The 19,786-nt window shown below is 38.0% G+C and overlaps 1 protein-coding gene across 1 annotated transcript in view; it reads left to right on the plus strand.

Annotated features, from left to right (window-relative positions):
- The window catches only part of OPHN1 (oligophrenin 1), a gene marked incomplete at its 5' end in the record, with an annotated part of 228,896 nt that overhangs the window by 28,352 nt on the left and 180,758 nt on the right, over nucleotides 1-19,786 (plus strand). Inside the window, one exon of the mRNA XM_080795513.1 lies at nucleotides 2,539-2,610. Coding sequence (XP_080651639.1) covers nucleotides 2,539-2,610 — 72 coding nt within the window. The remainder of the gene's footprint in view (nucleotides 1-2,538; nucleotides 2,611-19,786) is intronic.

The following is a 19,786-nucleotide window of genomic DNA, read 5'->3' on the forward strand; positions in this document are numbered from 1 at the left end:
AACAGAAACAAAAACAAGCCAAGCTTCAGTGTGATCTTCTCCTATATCTCTAGCTCTGTATTCTGGCATAAAGTATTATAATAACCAATGAGTGTCAAAGAGAGTAAATGCTCAGAGTATCTATTTGAGTTGTGGGAGACTGGGAGCAATATTATAATCAATGTGATCAAGGGAGTACTATGGTCTCCAATTTCAGTGAATCATGTACTAGTTTTCTAGACAGAGACAGGGCCAAACGTTCAAAAAGCAGTGGCTTTATGGACCCCTCGTAAGCAGTGGCTGGCACACCTGCTTATAGAATAAAATTCTCTTTGAAACATAAAAACTGGCAACTGTGCCATCCTTGGGTTGCCTGTGTATGCAAGGGCTCAGCTGAAAGTCCATATGGAAGTTTGACACATACTATTCTCCTTAGAAATGGTATGTTCACTTCATAGTCAAAGCTAAACTTCTTCAGTGTGTCCCAGGTAATCACTTTTTGTGTCACCTTTGTGAAAGTGGAAATTGTTTTTCTAAGTATCTGTTGCTGCATAACAACCTATTCCAAAATATAGTGGCTTAAACAAACCATTTAATTTCATCTCATTATGTTGTGGGTCAGGAATTCAGGCAGGGGGTAGCTGGGTAATTCTTCTGCTTCATGTGGTAGCATACACCTGGTAGGCTGGTTGAAGTGGAGAGTCCAAAGCAGCTTTGCTCACCTATCAGGCATCTCAGTGGAAGGGCTGGAAGGCTGGGCTCAGCTGGGCTTTTGACTAGCAAGTGTATATTTGGTCTCTCTAGGTTAGTAGTCTCAGGGGAGTCTAACTTCTTATAGAGTGACTCAGGGCTCCCCAGAGCGAGTGTTACAAGAGAATCAGGTGGAAGTTGTTGGCCTTTTATGACCTAGTCTGAGAAGTCACATAGTGTCACTTCTGCTATACTCCATTGGTTCAAAGAAGTAATAAACCCACTCATATTAAAGGTGGAGGGGACAGAGACCTCACCTTTCAATAGGGGAAGTGTCACAAACTCCGTGGCCATGTTTTAAAGCTTCTACAAAAGGAGAGAAGAAAAATGACTTTCTGTACTGGATCTATGACACTAGTGACATAATTTGTTTCCAAGTACATACACAAAGTTGGTATCATGTAACTCACAGTCCATAGAACTGTAGATTGTGTTGGGTGAGAGAGATGGGTTAGTACTTTAAAATTTAAATTCTGGTAGCCAACATACAGTACATCATTAGTTTCTGATGTCATGTTCAGTGATTCATTAGTTGTGTATAATTCCCAATGCCCACCCCATCACATGCCCTCCTCAATTGGGTTAGTACTTTTAATAGAAGAATTCTTAGTTTTGATCAAGGAGAATCACTGCTGTCCTTATTTTTGGTACTAGGGGTTCTGGTAGAGCTTTGATTGGGTGAGAGTTTGGCCATTTGATTGAACTCTGTTCATTCCTGGACAAAAAACAGGAGACCCAAAGTACCTGCAGGACACAGATTAAAAATATGTACTAATGCCCCAACTTGCCATGCATTTTGGTGGTAGTTTAAAAACTGCTTCTTAATCTGGAGAATATAGGACTGGTCAAAACTGGCTTTCTACTCTTTTGTTCTACTTTTTTTTTTTTTTATGAAGCTATATCTTGTCTTACTGACACTTTATGTCTCATTTGAAAAGAAAGACAGTACCTCATTTCCCTATCTTATATCAAAATTAATGGAATGGGTCCTAAAATCCAGCCCTTTAGATGTATTCTCTTAGGTCCTCCATTAATATACAGCTGATTTGTATATTGTTGCCTTGGACAGATGCAATCTTTGAAGAGTTTTATATGAACACAAAGCTTTGTATATCTCTGCTTGCCTGCTGAGCAAGGGATACGGTTTGCAAATGGTGTTTTTATATCTCTAGAACCATATTAATGTCAATATTTTTCATTCTTGGACAGGCTGTTTTTATCAGCTTTGGAGCAAATGTGGGTAATTTGAAGGCCTGATCCAGCGCTTTCTGTGATGCTGTAAGATACTCTTAAGTTCTGAAGAAAATGTTCTAATTTTATGACATACCCTGGCAGGACCAGAAACAATTTATCCTGGGATTTATCCTGATGCTATTATTGCTAACTCATTTACCTCCTGTGAAATGGTTTGCACTTCGTGCAATTGGTATTTTCATACATTTTCCATTCTCTTTCTCTTTTCCACGTATACTTCAGGCCCCCTGTATCTGTTTCTGGACATGGCTATAGATATTTATCAATGATACTACTACTAGTAGTAAGTAGTAAATACTAGTACTAGTAGTAAGTACTACTAGTAAGTTACAGAGAAATGCCCCCAGTGTTGCTTCTCTCATTTCCTCTCAAAAAAACATTTGATTTTAAGAGACCAATATGGGAAAAAAGACAGTAACAACAATGAAAAAAAATGCCAATTGGTTTGCATCTTGCAGGTTGATGTATTACAGGCTAATGCCTTAGTAACAAGGAAACTTGAATCTGATCCTTTCTAATCTGAAAGTTGTTTTATGTGTTCTTTCTTCTTTCTAGGTACACAATGCTAGTGATTTGCTGATTAAACCCCTGGAAAATTTTCGGAAGGAGCAAATAGGCTTCACCAAGGTACATATTCTCCAAATATATGAGACATTTTTTATAGCTGAGTAGTTTGGGCTACCACTCTTCACTCTTTAGGGATGAGGAGGGTTCATATATATAAGAAAATCTATTCAAAAAAGTGAAAAAAGCTGGAATTGGCACCTGGCTATTTTTTTAAATTTATTTTTTACTGTGTTATGTTAGTCACCATACAATACATCATTAGTATTTGATAAAGTGTTTCCAACCAGCTGTACAACTATGGACAAGTCTCTTCTCTTTTTGGAGCTTCAATTTCTCCATCTGTAAAATGAGGAGCTTGATAATAGGCATTATATAAAGGGTACTTACTATGTGCTTGCTAAGCACTGGGCTACATGCTTTACAGTCATTCTCTAATCACAGCAATTGTGTGAAGTTCTGGTATTTTCCACAGTTTACAAATGAGGCAACTGAGGTTTGGGGAAGATTAAAAAAACCTGACCAAAGTTATATAGTTAGTGACAGTAGCCAGCATTTAGATGTTAGGATTTTTTTTAAATCTTCAAATCCTACATTCTTTCCATTAAGACATACTGTGTAGATATTTACTGTCCAATATGGTATCCATAGCTATATAAATAAAATAAAATTAACACCTCAGTTTCTCAGTCATGCTAGTCACATTTCAAGTGCTCGGTACCCACATTTGGCTAGTAGAGCTACTATGTCGGATTGCACAGATATAGAACATTTCCATCATTGTAGAAATTTCTACTGGACAGTACTATGCCAGATAATTTCAGATTATTTCCAGCTTGACCACTCATAGATCTGATTCCCCAGTGTCTCATAAAAAGGTATGAAAAACTGTCAAATTTATTCTTTTCAGCTAGGTATAGACCTATTTTGTGAACTTCAATATCTATGCAACATGTAACCTAGATGGTCTTCCAGAACTAAATGTAGCATCTTAACTAAGCATCTGGTCCTAAAAAAGAGTGAGAACACACCATGTGGTTATTATTTGGAATATTGTGACAAGCAGTTTGGATTGGCCATACCAAGTTCAGAGAGGAAAGTGGAAAGATGAGATTAGTGGATGTGATGTCACTGCTGGGTGTCATCAGTCAGCTTGACCTGGGCATTATTTGAGTGACATTCAGGCTAAATGAGTTAATCTGGATAGCCCAGCATTTCTAGATTCCACTTGATATATCTGGAATCTCACTAACATAAGTACTTAATTTGGAAAATATATATAATTGAAGGAGAGACGAACCTTTAAAATCATAGGTGTGGTATGAAAATAGTCAAGTGACATGACAGTTATTAAGTAACAATGAATAAAGAGTATGAAGAAGGATAGATAATGTGAAAATCCTCATACAGTCTACTTTCACTCCTGGATGAGATTTGGAAAAAGGAAAGAATATGCTTCCATGGTTGACCTCATGTCCTCTGAAGGAAAGGAAACAAATTTCTATTATTTCCCATGTTCCAGGCCTGTGCTGAGGATTTTACATATGCTGTCTTCCTTAATTCTTACAGCAAACCTATGAAGTAGGATGTATAATATCCATTATCTCAATGAAGAAACAGACTCAGTTTCAGCTTTTTTTTTTCTATTTCTTTACCATAGGGTCAATTTGCACACCTAAAAGGAGAGTGACCAACTCTCAGTGTGAGTGTTGTTTTCAAGAAACTATCTAGAATTATCCTGGTAGTAAAATTTAGGGTAATAGAAAGAGCAGTGAACTAAGGACTAGAAAATGCAGCTTCCAGTCTACCCCTGTGTGTTTTCAAATTATTGCCTATCAGTTCCAACACTTCTTAGTACCTATTCAGTGAACATGATGGAATTTCTTTCTTTCTTTCTTTTTTTATTTGACAGACAGAGATCACAAGTAGGCAGAGAGGCAGGCAGAGAGAGAGGGAAGCAGGCTCCCTGCTGAGCAGAGAGCCCGATGCGGGGCTCGATTCCAGGACCCTGAGATCATGACCTGAGCCGAAGGCAGAGGCTTAACCCACTGAGCCACCCAGGTGCCCCAATGGATGGAATTTCTTTAAGCATCTCTCCTTTACAGTGATCAAGCTGTTAAGCTTTCTCAGTAGAGGGTGCTGGAGGGATACTGTAGGAAGAAGGGGCTCTCCTGTAGTTTCCAACTGCTGCAAAGTGGGGGTCAGTAGAGGAGTGAGCTATCTGGTGTGGTCTCTGACCCAGCCACACATCTAGAGTACATGGCCACTCTGTGACTTTGAAGCCTCTGCCTGGCCTGGCAATAGATAACTTATCTGCAGGTCTCTCAATTTAGGTCTCTCCCTGAACACCTACCCACTCGTTCTGTCCCTCCACCCCCCAGCTTCCTGTCCCCCCACCCCCCAGCTTCCCTCTGTAGTTCCCGCCCCTTTCCCACCTGCTGACTGAAGGTTTATAAGGGAGCTGCTGCTGCCTACTTCCTCTGCCAGCCCCCATACAGCATGCTTGCTCCTTAGGAGGTTCCAATGAGGCAGGCTGATCCTGCAAAGCTTGCTGGTAACCTAAAAGGTTCCCATTCTCTCTCTATTCCTACTCCACTGGATGCTGATTGCTCCACATCTGCACTCTGGAGAGTTGCCTCCTGCTTTTGTAGCAACTCTAAACCACCAGGCCAAACCAATTTCAGCTAACTGCTCTGCTTAAATCACACTGTTTCCAATGAGTTTGGAGCCCTGTCCAAATTTGCCTTTCCTTGGGTGCCTTCCCTCAGCCTCAGGGTACTGTAAAGAATTTCCTTATATATTATAGTTAGTATTTTTTTAGTTTAGTAAGTTTGTAGTTTAATAATTTTGTATAGTGGTTTTTATCTTTTGATTAGGCCTAGACTGATACACCCAGCGCTGCTGCTAGTTGGCTCTGTGACTTAACTGGCAGTGAGTGGTATGTGCTTTGCTAGGCCCTTGCAAATATAGATGTATGTTCTCATTTGAACCTTGTAAAGTAGAACTTACTGTCCTTTTTTTACTGATGAGGACACTAAGATTCGGTGAGGTGTGGTGTCTAAAGTCATTCAACCAGGAAGTGGCAGAGCTTGGATTTGAATTCATTTCTCTTGATTGTAAGTGTGTGTGTGTTGGGGGGGTTGGGAAACACCTTGGATCCCAGGTCGCAGGTCCAGATGGAGCCACTGCAGGTGCATATCTTGGTAATACTCAATGGAAAACTTTAATGGTTAAAGGGTTCCTTGGGGACACCTGGCTGGCTCTGTTGGTAGAGCATGTTACCCTTGATTTTGGGGTCATGATTTCAAGCCCCATGTTAGACATAGAGATTACTGTTTAAAAAAAGTTAAAAAAAGCGGGGGGGATTCCTTGTTACCCATCCACTTAGCATGGCCTGCTAAGAGGGGCAATGCTAAGTTGATCTCTTCTGCTTTTAGAAGGCAAAGTACACCACAACATATACCACAATTAGATGTGCTACTTCAATTTTTAGAGGCACCATACACAACATATACCACAATTAGATGTGCTACTTCAATTTGCCAAGTAATCTAAAAGCTCTGAGCCTAGAGGAAAAATAAAACAAAAGAAAACAAAAAAACCTTTGCAGCAGGGTCCAATTTCGTCTGCCTGCATGTTCTGGGAAATAACTTCACCTTTATATCCTCCAATTCAAGGAATCACCTTTTCTAATAAAGGCAGGCTCACATGTCCAGTATTTCATAATAAATAATTCAATTCTCCAGGTAAATATTGTTAGCAGAAATTATGCAAATAGTATGAAATGTAGGCCATTATTTTTCCCACAAGAATCCCAAGGGGGAAAAAAGTCCTTATGAGAGATAACACTTTTCTCTTGGCCTCAGTTTTCTCATATGTACTACAAAAACAATGGATAAATAATTCTTATCTAATCTTCTGTGTGAGATTCTAAGGGTAATTAACTAAATGTGCATCTATTCAGTAGTAGAAATTATCTAGTCAGAATTTACTGTGCTATAAATATAAAATATGTTTTTGAAGATAGCGTGACAAATGTAAAATGTCATTAATATTTTTTATTGATCACATGTCAAATGGTATTTTGGATACAGTGGATAAAATGAGATATATCATTGAAATTAATTTCATCTATTTCTATTTCCTTTTCTTAATATGATTACTAGAAAGGTAAAAATTATAGATATGGCTTGCATTAAATTTCTATTTGGTAACACTGAACTAAACAAAGTAATTACAGTTGAATTATTTATTTAATAACTGGAGGTTTGCACTTCTTGATTCCCTTTATCCATTTTACCCATTCCCCCACCCTGCTCCTCTCTGGCAACCTCCAGTTTGTTCTCTGTATTTGAGAGTCTCTTTTTTGGCTGGTTCATTTCTTCATTTGATCATTTGTTTTGTTTTTTAGATTGCACATATTAGTGAAATCATATGGTATTTGTGTTTGTCTGACTTATTTCCCATAATACCCTCTACGTCCATATATGTTGTCACAAATGGCAAGATCTCATTCTGTTTTTATTGCTGAGTAATATACATCACTATATTTACCCATTCATTTATCAATGGACACTTGGGTTGCTTTCATATCTTGGTTATTTTAAATAATGCTGCTGTAAATATAGGGCTACATATATATTCTTGAATTAGTGCTCTTTTTTTCCTTTGAGTAAACACCCAGCGGTGGAGTTACTGGATCATATGGTATTTCTAATTTTGAATTTTTGACGAACCTCCATACTGTTTTTCACAGTGGCTGTACCAGCTTACATTCCCAGCAGCAGTGCAAGAGGGTTCCCCTTTCTTCCTCTGCATCCTTACCAACACTTGTTGTTTCCTGTGTTGCTGATTTTAGCCATCTGACAGGTGTGAGGTGACATCTCATCCTGGTTTTGATTTGCATTTCCCTGATGATTAGTGAAGTTAAACATCTTTTCTTGTGACTGTTTGCCAACTAGATGTCTTCTTTGGAAAAATGACCCTTCAGGTCCTCTATCCATTTTTTAATTGGATATTTGCTTGTTGATACTGAGTTGTATGAGTACTATATATATTTTGAATAATAACTCCTTATAGATATACCATTTGCAAATATCTTCTCTCATTCACTAGGTTGCCTTTTCATTTTGTTGATAGTTTCCTTTGTTGTGCAAAAGCTTTTTATTTTGGTGTCATCCCAATATTTTATTTTTTTTAGTGTTCAGAAATTTATCATTTGTGCATAACACCCAGTTCTCATCATAACATGTGTCCTCCTTAATGCTCATCACCTAATTACCCCATCCCCTCACCACCTCTTCTACAGCAACTGTCAACCTGTTTCCAATAGTTAAGAGTCTCCCATGGTTTGTCTCCTTCTCTGATGACTTCCCATTCAGTTTTCCCTCCCTTCCCCTATGATTCTCTGTACTATGTCTTACATTCCAAATATGAGTGAAACGATATCATAATTGTCTTTCTCTTATTGACTTATTTTGCTCAGCATAATACCCTCCAGTTCCATCCATATCAATGTAAATGGTGATGGCTGAGTAATATTCCATTGTATATATATTCTGCATCTTTTTTTTTCTTAAGTTCAATTAGCCAACATTAGTTTTTGGTGTAGTGTTCAATGATTCATTAGTTGTGTATAACACTCAGTGCTCATCAGATCACATGCCCTCCTTAATGTCCATCACCCAGTTACCCCATCTCCCACCCCCTCCCTTCTGCAACCCTCAGTTTGTTTCCCAGAGTCCAGAGTCTCTCATGGCTTATCTCCCTCTCTGATTTCTTCCTATTCAGGTTTCCCTCCTTCCCCTATGGTCTTCTGCCCTATTCCTTATATTCCACATATTAGGGAAACCATATGATAATTTTCTTTTTCTGCTTGACTTATTTCACTTAGCATAATACCCCCAAGTTCCATCCATGTCGATGCAAATGGTGGGTATTCATCCTTTCTGATGGCTGAGTAATATTCCTTTGTATCTATGAACCACATCTTCTTTATCCATTCCTCTGTTGAAGGGCATCTCAGCTCCTTCCACAGTTTAGCTATTGTGGACATTGTTGCTATGAACATTGAGGTGCCTGTGGCCATTCTTTTTACTACATCTATATCTTTGGGGTAGATACCTAGTAGTACAATTGCTGGGTTGTAAGGTAGCTCTATTTTCAACGTTTGGGTAACCTCCATACTGTTTTCCAGAGTGGCTATACCAGCTTGTGTTCCTACCAACGGTATAAGAGGGTTCCCCTTTCTTCACGTCCTCACCAACATTTGTTGTTTCCTTTCTTGTTAATTTTAGGTATTCTGACTGGTATGAGGTAGTATTTTATTGTGGTTTTGATTTGTATTTCCCTGATGTCAAGTGATGTGAAACATTTTTCAGGTGTCTGTTGGCTATTTGTATGTTTTCTTTTGAGAAGTTTTTCTTTTGTATGTTTTCTTTTGTTCATGTCTTCTGCCCATTTTTAGACTGCATTATATGTTTTTCTTGGGTATTAAGTTTGATAAGTTCTTTATAGACCTTGGGTACCAGCCCTTTGTCTGTAGTGTCATTTGCAAATAATCTTCTCCCTTTCCGTGGGTTGACTTTTAGTTTTGTTGACTATTTCCTTTGCTGTGCAGAAGCTTTTTATCCTGAAGTCCCAGTAGTTCACTTTTGCTTTTGTTTCCCCACACAGAGAGCAGTCGCCCAGTCCTGCACACACCCATGATGCCCTTCCTGGGGCAAGGTGAATGGTTGCTGGGTCTCTGCCCCTTTCAGGGCCCCACATGGAAAGTGGTCACCCGATAGTGCTGCACACAGTTCAGGGTTTATGGCAAACTGAGCCGACAGCCCCCTCTTGGGCTTGCTGACTGCAACCAGTTTCCCCATTCCAATGCTTAGGAACTCTGCCAACTCAGGGACCCCTGTTCTTTCTGTGACCCCTGGGTTCCTGAGACCACACTCACAGTGTCCCAGCTAGCATTCTGCCCTGCTTCACCACCTGAGCACCTTTTAGGAAGGGACATTTCTCACTGGAGCATACTTCTAAAAGTTTCAATTTGGTACTCTGGGGCTATATCAGTTTCCAGTAGCTGGCTTACAGAGGCTCCTTCCCCACAACATTTATTTCCCCATATATCCCCTCAGGTTCACTTCTCTGTACCTTTTACATTGCAAAAGTGGTCACTTTTCTGTTTGTAGAATTCCAACAATTCTTTTTTTACATCTCAGGCTGAATTCATGGGTATTCAGAATGGTTTGATAGTTATCTAGCTAAATTCAAGGGACCAGATGAAAGGAGTTCCCCTATTCTTCCACCATCTTGCCTCCCTCCCCCAGTAGTTTAATTTTGGTTTTGTTTTCCTTGCCAAGTTGATATATCTAGGAAAATGTTGGCTGATGTCAAAGAGGTTACTGTCTATACTGTCTTCTCGGAGATTTTTGGTTTCAGGTCTCATATTTAGGTCCAGGTATTTACTTTTGGTAGAAAGCTTCTGCCATTTCATAGGTTCTCTGGATTCAGAATCAACAGGAAGGCAGCATTTGATGAAAATTCATATACACATAGATATAGAATTAATTAAATTAGCTAACATATAAAATTATTCAAATAACACCTAGCATGTAATACATATTAGTGTTTTCTGTTGTTGTTATCATCATCCTCATCATTATCATTTTTATTGGCTGTAAAACAAAGAGAATAGAATACTCTCCATGAAAATGTCCAATTGGTGATGATCTTATGCTGATTAAAAATTCACAAGAAGAGAAGTTAATGAGTGAGACAGGAAGAGAAAGATAGTGGCAATGAATGTGTCCCACATGACTACTGGTATATGGAGAGATTTCATGTCACTAGATCTCCAGATTTGTGTCTCTGGCTCTGCAGGATGTGGGAGATGTCTTTTTGTCATAGGAAGTTCAAAAAAAGGGCAGGGACAAATAACTGAGAGTGTTGGGAACTAAGAGGGGTCATATTTGGAATAAACTCATCTTGTTGTTTAAAGAGGATTAGCTTTTCAAATGACACTGATGATTGTACCTCCTGAAATAATAAACGTCTTGGGTGAAATCTGTGGAAAATGTTGGGACATGCATGGTGGTTATTGATGTATAATATTCAAATGATACTCTTCTCTGGATCCTATAACAAATTTTGAGCTATTGGTTAGGGATTTTGCTGGGTAATGCAAGTTACTCTGTTTGCAGAGTCCATTTGCAGAAGAATGAACTCTGTTGTCAGTTCAACTTGGCTGACTGAGTCAGTGGACAGGCTCTTTCAATAATCAGAATCTCAAAAGGCCATTTTGTAACTGAGATATTTCACAAAGACAACAGTTTCTCTATCTGTTTAGCCATTCTGTCATGCCTTGGATACCAGCTTTTGTTATATAATAGCTACTAAATGTCTCAGATGGTAGGCTTCCCAAGCATAGAATCATGGGCCAGATGATGTCACAGGTATCCTCTCCATCAGAGGACTTTTTTCCCAGGGGCAATTGTGCTGGTAGGGCTCCTAACTCCCTACTTTAGCCAGAGCAGTTTCTCTTGGATCTGTTTTATATAGTGAACTTTTGGGGCAATATTTTTTTTTAATAGGACTCTATTAGCTAAAAAATTTGCAAACCACCTCTTTATGCTAAAACTTGATTGGTCTCCCTTTTCCAATTAAATAGGGTATGTCTTCTAGTCTCTGTATGGTAGTTAGGATACTTAGGCAGTTAGGTGGATGTTAGTGTGTCATCTGCAATGTAATCAGACTAATTTTACAGCTCTTGAGTTTTTTTTTTTTTTTTTTTTTTTTTTTTTTTTTTTTAAAGATTTTATTTATTTATTTGACAGTCAGAAATCACAAGTAGGCAACGAAGCAGGCAGAGAGAGAGAGGAGGAAGCAGGCTCCCTGCTGAGCAGAGAGCCCGACATGGGGCTCGATCCCAAGACCCTGGGATCATGACCTGGGCCGAAGGCAGAGGCTTTAACCCACTGAGCCACCCAGGCGCCCCACAGCTCTTGAGTTTTGAGAAAAAAGTCTTTATTTTTTCCACGGTAAAAATTGAACTTAAAAACAACACACACTTGCACAAAAATGTAAAATAAAATAATACAATAAGATCTATTAAAAACCTCAACAGTCTTCATTCGTTCCCCATTCCTCAAAGTCACACATTTTTAACAATTTGTATTCTTTTGGTGGTTACTTTCAGATAAAAGAATGCTTTTATTGCTGTTTGCATTATCTACTTGAGAAATTATTTATCTTGTCTTGCTAGGAATAGAGGAGATCACTGCTTACATCTCTCTTTCCCTCCCCTTCTGTTGCTGGGTAGACAGGGGAGAACCCCCAGACCCTGACACCTCCTCCCAGCCTATCTCTGGATTATTGCCAGAGGCTCTTTGTTTTGTTACAAGAAAGAATTCAAGGATGGATCAGACACAGTGGGTGAGTGGTACAAGTGGAAGAGTTTATTAAAGTGATAGTACACTCGAGATCTGAGAGCTGGTGAGCTCAAGGGAGAGCTGTGCTAACTTTGGGGTCTCTATCTTTTATTAACAGTTATTAACTAAGGGGTAAAATATTTGTTATTTGTGGAGGGGGTTTCTTTGGGAGCAGGGTTTCATGCCTTTTCTCCCTTACTTGGTCAGGCTCTCTGGTCTTCTTTGTCTAGGGCCCATCTGATGTGATCTGGCTTCCTTTGGCTTTGTATTTGGAGTACTGACAATACAGATTTCTAACTTTCTTGATAATGGGCCATGACTACCATTTTACTGGCCGCCAGACATCCTGTTAAAGCCCAACTGTCTATTCTAACACTTTAAATTTTTGTTAACTATAACATCCTTTTACTTCTTCTGTTGCTTATCTCTGTTACTTTAAATAGTATACTTAACCCCCATTTCTTACTTCATCAGCTTTTGACTGTGGCTTTGTAAGACGGAGATATTAACACTTCTGTCTTCCTTTACTACCTTTAAACCCTCAAATCCTGTTAGCCACACCTTCAGTATTCACTGGTAGGGTTGATCACATTACTATTCTACTCTGGAGCCTCAATTAAATCCTGTCGGTGGTTACTATTAAACTCATTCTATAGTGGGAAATGCAAGTGACAAATCCAGGATTTGAACTCAAGTTTCTCAGATGCAAGTCCATGAATTTTCACATTTCTTATATTGGACTGATATGAATATTAATTTCTGGTGACTAGGATAGATAAAGGAGGATCCCTTTCTTTACCCTTTTCTCCTAATTTCTTGTCTACTAGGCTTAGAGGTTTTTTGTCTACCTACTCTAGATTCCTATTTGGTTAACTCCTTCTATTCCTCTCACCTCTCAAAAGTCCTGGCACATGAAAATCTTGTGAGTAGTTTCCCATGTGTATATTTTAGCTATCACTTGATTAGCAGAACCCTTCCCACCACTATTCCCCTTCTCACCACCATTCAACTTCCCCCAACCTCCTACACCAAGGTCAAAGAAGGACAAACCAAACTCAGTCCAGTTCTGTTCATAATGGGTCTTTCATCTTGCAGTGTAGAATGCTGGGCTGCCCATTGGAGATGGCAGAAGAAAGACTTAGTCATCCACCATAGACACATGACAGAGAAAGTATTTGTACCCTTTGATTCATATTTTTGGGGGCTTGTCAGAATTGCCCACAGTATTATGTTTTCAGGTCTTTTTCAAGAATGCTCTTGCCAAAGAACAGTCACTGAATCAAGCCTTTGTGTATTCTCTGGTAAAAATAAGGGCCAAATGGCCTAAGACATCTGAATCTGCATTTAACCCACTTTCTGGAGAGTTGGAGCCTGTGTGGAAGCTATGATATAGTATGTTCTCACCCAACAGTTGTCAGGCAAGTAGGCATTGACAATAATGTATGAGGTTGCCAGTCTTACTGTTATTTTTTCTCTGTGAACAGAAATCATAGAAAGAACTTTAGGAAAGGGGCTTGTTCTGGAGATAGATAATGTTGAAAAAATAAAGAAGATGGAACAGAACGCATCCTGATAGGGTAGGTGAAGCCAAGGATATTAGTCTGCCTTGGATTCCAAATGTGTGGGACAGAGAGAAAGGGAGCAGGAGAAAATAACCTTGAAAAGCTACAAATAGTTTGAATTTCAGATCCCCTCATCCCTTATTTGAGTTCCAATGGCCCCATAATGTATTAGCCGGGAGAGTCAGTACTTAATGTGCTCAAGAGCTAAGCTGTTTGACAGTAGTCCATAAGTGATTTTCAAGCCAACATCAAATACTTTATATGCTGTATAATAATAATTATCACATACTAGGTACTTGTTATATGTTATCTCAATTAAGCATCATTATCCACTTCCTACAGATGATGAAGTCAAGACCCATAATGGCCAAATAACTTGTCCAAGGACAGAAAGTTATTAACAAACAAGTTTCAGCTAGATATTTGTAACTCCATAAATTGTACTCCTTCTATTTTATGTACTCTGAACCCAGCTTTGTGGGGTTGCTATGAAAAAATTTATAAAGATAGATTAAATAATGCCTACTGACAATTTAATGGATAAATACATTTTGATAAAATCACAATATTTTACATTAATAAGAATGAATGAACTAGGCCTGTTGTATAAAACAACGTGGTTGATTTTGACAGATATAAGGTCAAGGGGAAAAAGGCTAGTCACAAAAGATTGCCTACTGTATGTACATATTTGTATAAAGTTCAGAAACAGGCAAAAATACGTGATGGTGTTAGAAGCCAGGATACAGATTACCTAAGAGTGAGGGTATAAGTGAGAAAGTTAGGCCTAAGGGTAACTTTAAAGGCGGTGGTGATATTTTGGCTTTTTATATGAGTGCTGATTACATATGTATATTTAGTTTGTGAATATTTATTGAGAATAGTGTAGAGCATTTTTCAGTCTGTATGTTACAATTTTTTTACTAATTTTTTCATTTTAATTCCAGTATAGTTAACATACAGTGTTATATTAGTTTCAGGTGTACAATATAGTGACTCAACAATTCTATTACAAGTGCACTCCTTACTTCCCATCACCTATTTAACACATCAGTCCCTCCGCTCTGATAACCATCAGTTTGTTCTTTATAATTGAGGGTCTGTTTCTTGCTTTCTCATGCTCTCTTTTTCCATTTGCTTGTTTCTTTTGTTTCCTAGATTCCACATATGAGTGAGTGAAATCATATGGTATTTGTCTTTCTCTGACTGACTTATTTCACTTAACATTATATTCTCTAGCTCCATCGTTGTTTTTGCAAATGGCAAGATTTCCTTCCTCTTTATGGCTGAATAATATTCCTGTGTGTGTGTGTGCGCTTGTGTGTGTATGTGTACACACCACACCTTCTTTATCCATTCATCAGTTGATGGACACTTGGGTTCTTTCTGTAATTTGGCTATTGTAGATAATGCTGCTATCAACATCAGGGTGCATATATACCTTTGAATTAGTATTTTTGTATTCTTTAGGTAAATACCTAGTAGTACAATTGCTGGATCATAGTGTAGTTCTATTTTTAACTTTTTGAGGAACCTCCATTCTGTTTTCTAGAGTGGCTTTACCACTTTGGATTTCCACTACAGTGCAAGAGTGTTGTTCCCCTTTCTTTCTCTGCATCCATGCCAACACCTGTTGTTTCTTGTGTTGTTCATTTTAGCCATTCTGGCAGATGTGAGGTGATACCTCATTGTGGTTTTTATTTGCATTTCCCTGATGATGAGAGATATTGAAAATTTTTTCATGTATCTGTTGGACATTATGAAGTCTTCTCTGGAGAAATGTTTATTCATGTTTTCTGCCTAATTTTTAAATTGAATTATTTGTTCCTTGGGTGTTCACTTGTCTAAGTTCTTTATATATTTTGGATACTAACCCTTTGTTGGATGTATCATTTGGAAATATCGTCTCCCATTCAGTAGGTTGCCTTTTAGTTTTGTTGACTGTTTCTTTCACTGTGCAGAACCTTTTTATTTTGATGTAGTCTCAATCATTTATTTTTGCTTTTATTTCCCTTGCCTCAGGGAGATATAACTAGAAAAATATTGATATGGCTGATGTAAGAGAAATTACTGCCTGTGTTCTCTTCTAGGACTTTATGGTTTTAGGTCTCAAATTTAGGTCTTTCATACATTTTGGGTTTATTTTTGTATATGGTGAAAGAAAGTCATCCAGTTTCATTCTTTTGCATGTTGCTGTTCAGATTTTCGAGCCACAATTATTGAAGAGACTTCATTTTCCCCATTACATATCCATACCTCTTTTATCAAAGATTAATTGATATGATTGTGAGTGTATTTCTGGGTATTCTTTTCTTTTCCATTGATCTATGAGTCTGCTTTTATGCCAGTACCATACTGTTTTGATTGCTACAGCTCTGTAACACAACTTGCAGACTGGAAATGTAACAATTCCATTTTTGTTCTTTTTTCAAGGTTGCTTTTGCTGTTTGGGGTCCTTTGTGGTTGCATACAAATTTTAGGATTGTTTTCTCTGCTTCTGTGAAAAATGCTGTTGACATTTTTTATAAGATTTATTTATTCATTTTAGAGAGAAAGTGGGGGGGAGAGCACACAGAGGGGGAGGGGGTAGGGGCAGAGAGAGAGGCAAAGAAGTAGACTCCTAACTGAGCATTCAGACGCAACGCAGGCCTCCATGTCATGACCCAGAGAATCATGATCTGAGCTGAAACTAAGTGTCAGATGCTTAACCAGCTGAGCCACCCAGGCACCCTATGTTGGTATTTTGATAGGGGTTATATTAAATCTGTAGATTGTTTTGGCTAGTTTAGACATTTTAACAATATTTATTATTTTAACCCATGAACACAGAATGTCTTTCCATTTCTTTGTGTTGTCCTCAATTTCATTCATCAATGTTTTAGAGGTTTCAAAGTATAGGTTTTTTCAACCTCTTTTTTTTAAGTTTATTTCTATATATCTTATTGTTTTTGGTGCAGTTGTAAATGGATAGTTTTCTTAATTTTGCTTTCTGCTGCTTTATTATTAGTGTCTAGGAATGCAACAGATTTTTGCACATTGATTTTGTATCCTGCAACTTTACTGAATTCATTTATTTTAGTATTTTTTGGTGGGATTTTCAGGGTTTTCTATATGTAATATCATATCATCAGCAAATAGCGCCGTTTTTACTTCTTCCTTATCAATTTGAATACCTCTTATTGCTTTTTACTGTCTAATTGCTGTGGCTAGGACTTCCAGTATTATACTGAATGAAAGTGATGAGAGTGGACATCTTGTCTTGTTCTTGATCTTAGGGGAAAAGTGCTCAGGTTTTCCCAATTGAGTATGTTTGCTGTAGGGTTTTCATATAAGGCCTTCATTATTTTGAGGTTTGTTTTCTATAGAACTACTTTGTTGAAGTTTTTTTTTTTTTCAAGTCAAGAATGGATGTTGTTTTTTGTCAAATGCTTTTTTTATATCTATTGAAATAATCATATTTTTTATCCTTTCTCTTATTGATGTGATATCACATTGATTGATTTGCAAATATTGAACCACCCTTGTATCCCAGGATTAAATCGCATTGATTATGGTGTGTAATATTTTAAAATGTATTGTTGGACTTTGTTTACTAGTGTCTTGTTGAGGATTTTTGCATATATGTTCAACAGAGATACTGGTTTGTAGTTCTCTTTTTTGTGGTGATTTCATCTGGTTTTGGTATCAGAGTATTGCTGGTCTCATAAATGAATGTGGACATTTTCTTTCCTCTTCTATTTTTTTGGAAGTACCTGAGAAGAATAGGTATTAATTATTCTTTAAGTGTTTGCTAGAATTCACCTGTGAACCTGTTTGGTCTTTGCCTTTTGTTTTTGATTACTGATTCAATTACATTGGTGGTAATCAGTCTGTTCAAATTTTCTATTTCTCTCTGCTTCAGTTTTGTTGGCTATATGTTTCCTGGAATTTATTTATTTCTTCTAGGTTGTCCAATTTGTTTGCATATAATTTTTCATAATATTCTCTTATAATTGTTTTATTTCTCTGGTGGTGGTAATTATTTCTTCTCTTTCATTTGTGATTTCATTTATTTGGGTCCTTTCTCCTTATCTTTCTTTTTTCATGAGTCTGGGTAGAGGTTTATCAATTTCTACTGATCTTTTCAAAGGACCAGCTCCTAGTTTCATTGATTTCATCTTTTTTTTTTTTTTTTAGTTTCTATATCATTTATTTGTGTCCTAATCTTCATTATTTCCTTTATTCTCTGATTTGGGGTTTTGTTTGTTTTTCTTTTTGTAGCTCCTTTAGATATAAGGTTACATTGTTTATTTGAGATTTTTCTTATTTCTGAGATAGATCCAGTATTGCTATAAACTTCTCTAGTTGCCCACATTGCACTGGAGACTCTGGAGGGCCACCAGAGAGCTATCATGTCCCACATGAATGTGGAGGAAATCTATCAGGACAGGCAGAAATACTTGGAGCAAGTTTTCAAAATGGCCTCCTCAGACCTGGTCAACATGGGCATCAGTATGGTTAGCTATACCCTGAAGGACATTCGTGGTGATCATGACAAAAATTTGTACTCCTCACGGAATACCTGAACAGCTCATGTTAAATAAGATGCTTAGATTGGGGAAGTGGATGCCAAAAGAGGTGCTGGGATCTGGGAGGACAAAGCCAAGCAGCAAAAGGTATCCACTTAGTACCAGAGAGATCAAGATGGCCAAGGCCTAGCAAAATTATGGGCTAAAGAAAGAATTATATGATATTGAGGTCAACACCTGCCAAGCACAAGCTGACCTGGCCTATCAGCTTCAGAACCTCCATCTTCCAAAGAAGTCATCAGAAGACTGTACAGTTGAACGTGACCAATCCAAAAAGAAAGACTTAAGGTTCCTCAGTGGGTGGCCTGTCCAGATTGCCTTAAAGTGAAGCTCAAAGTCAATAAGCATCACCTGTATATCCAGTTTCCTTTCATTGTTTAGACTTCCCTCACTGTGAGCAGACAGCCAAGGATTACCTGATACCTGGGAGAATCCTGCCACACAGAAGGCTGAGACTAAAATCACAAACAGCAAAGTGATTTGAACATACATACTCTATAGGGAGAAGAAAGCTTTAAAAAAATATAATATCCTCAGTGAGATAAGAGAAGAATTTTTTTTTTTTTTAGAATTTGGTTCTTTTATTTATTTTCCATTTTATTTTATTTTATTTCTTCAGTGTTCCAGCATTCATTGTTTAAGCATCACACCCACTGCTCCATGCAATACGTGCCCTCCATAATACCCACCACCAGGCTCACCCAACCCCCCACCCCTCCAAAACCCTCAGTTTGTTTCTCAGAGTCCACAGTCTCTCATGCTTTGTCTCCCCCTCCAATTTCCCCCAACTCACTTCTCCACTCCATCTCCCAATGTTCCCCGTGTTACTCCTTATGCTCCACAAGTAAGTGAAACCATATGATAATTCACTCTCTCTGCTTGACTTATTTCACTCAGCATAATCTCCTCCAGTACTGTCCATGTTGATACAAAAGTTGGGTATTCATTCTTTCTGATGGAAGCATAATACACCATTGTATATATGGACCATATCTTCTTTATCCATTTGTCCGTTGAAGGGCATCATGGTTCTTTCCACAATTTGGCAACTTGGCCATTGCTGCTATGAACATTGGGGTGCAGATGACCCTTTTTTCAATACATAAGTATCTTTGGGATAAATACCTAGTAGTGCAATTGCAGGGTCATAGGGAAGCTCTATTTTTACTTTCTTAAGGAATCTCCATGCTGTTTTCCAAAGTGGCTGTACCAACTTGCATTCCCACCAACAGTGGAAGAGGGTTCCCCTTTCTCCACATCCTCTCCAACACATGTTGTTTACTGTCTTGTTAATTTTGGTCACTGTAACTGGTGTAAGGTGGTATCTCAATGTGGTTTTGATTTGAATCTCCCCGATGGCTAATGAGGATGAACATTTTTTCATGTGTCTGTTAGCCATTTATATGTCTTCTTTGGAGAAGTATCTGTTCATGTCTTCTGCCCATATTTTGATGTGATTATCTGTTTTGTGTGTGTTGAGTTTGAGGAGTTCTTTATAGATCTTGGATATCAGCCCTTTGTCTGTAGTGTCGTTTGCGAATATCTTCTCCCATTCCATGGGTTGCCACTTTGTTTTGTTGGCTGTTTCCTTTGCTGTGCAGAAGCTTTTGATTTGATGAAGTCCCAAAAATTAATTTTCACTTTTGTTTCCTTTGCCTTTGGAGACATATCTTGAAAGAAGCTGCTGTGG

This window comes from Martes martes (genome assembly GCF_963455335.1).
Source record: "Martes martes genome assembly, chromosome: X".
Taxonomy (NCBI): Eukaryota; Metazoa; Chordata; class Mammalia; order Carnivora; family Mustelidae; genus Martes; species Martes martes.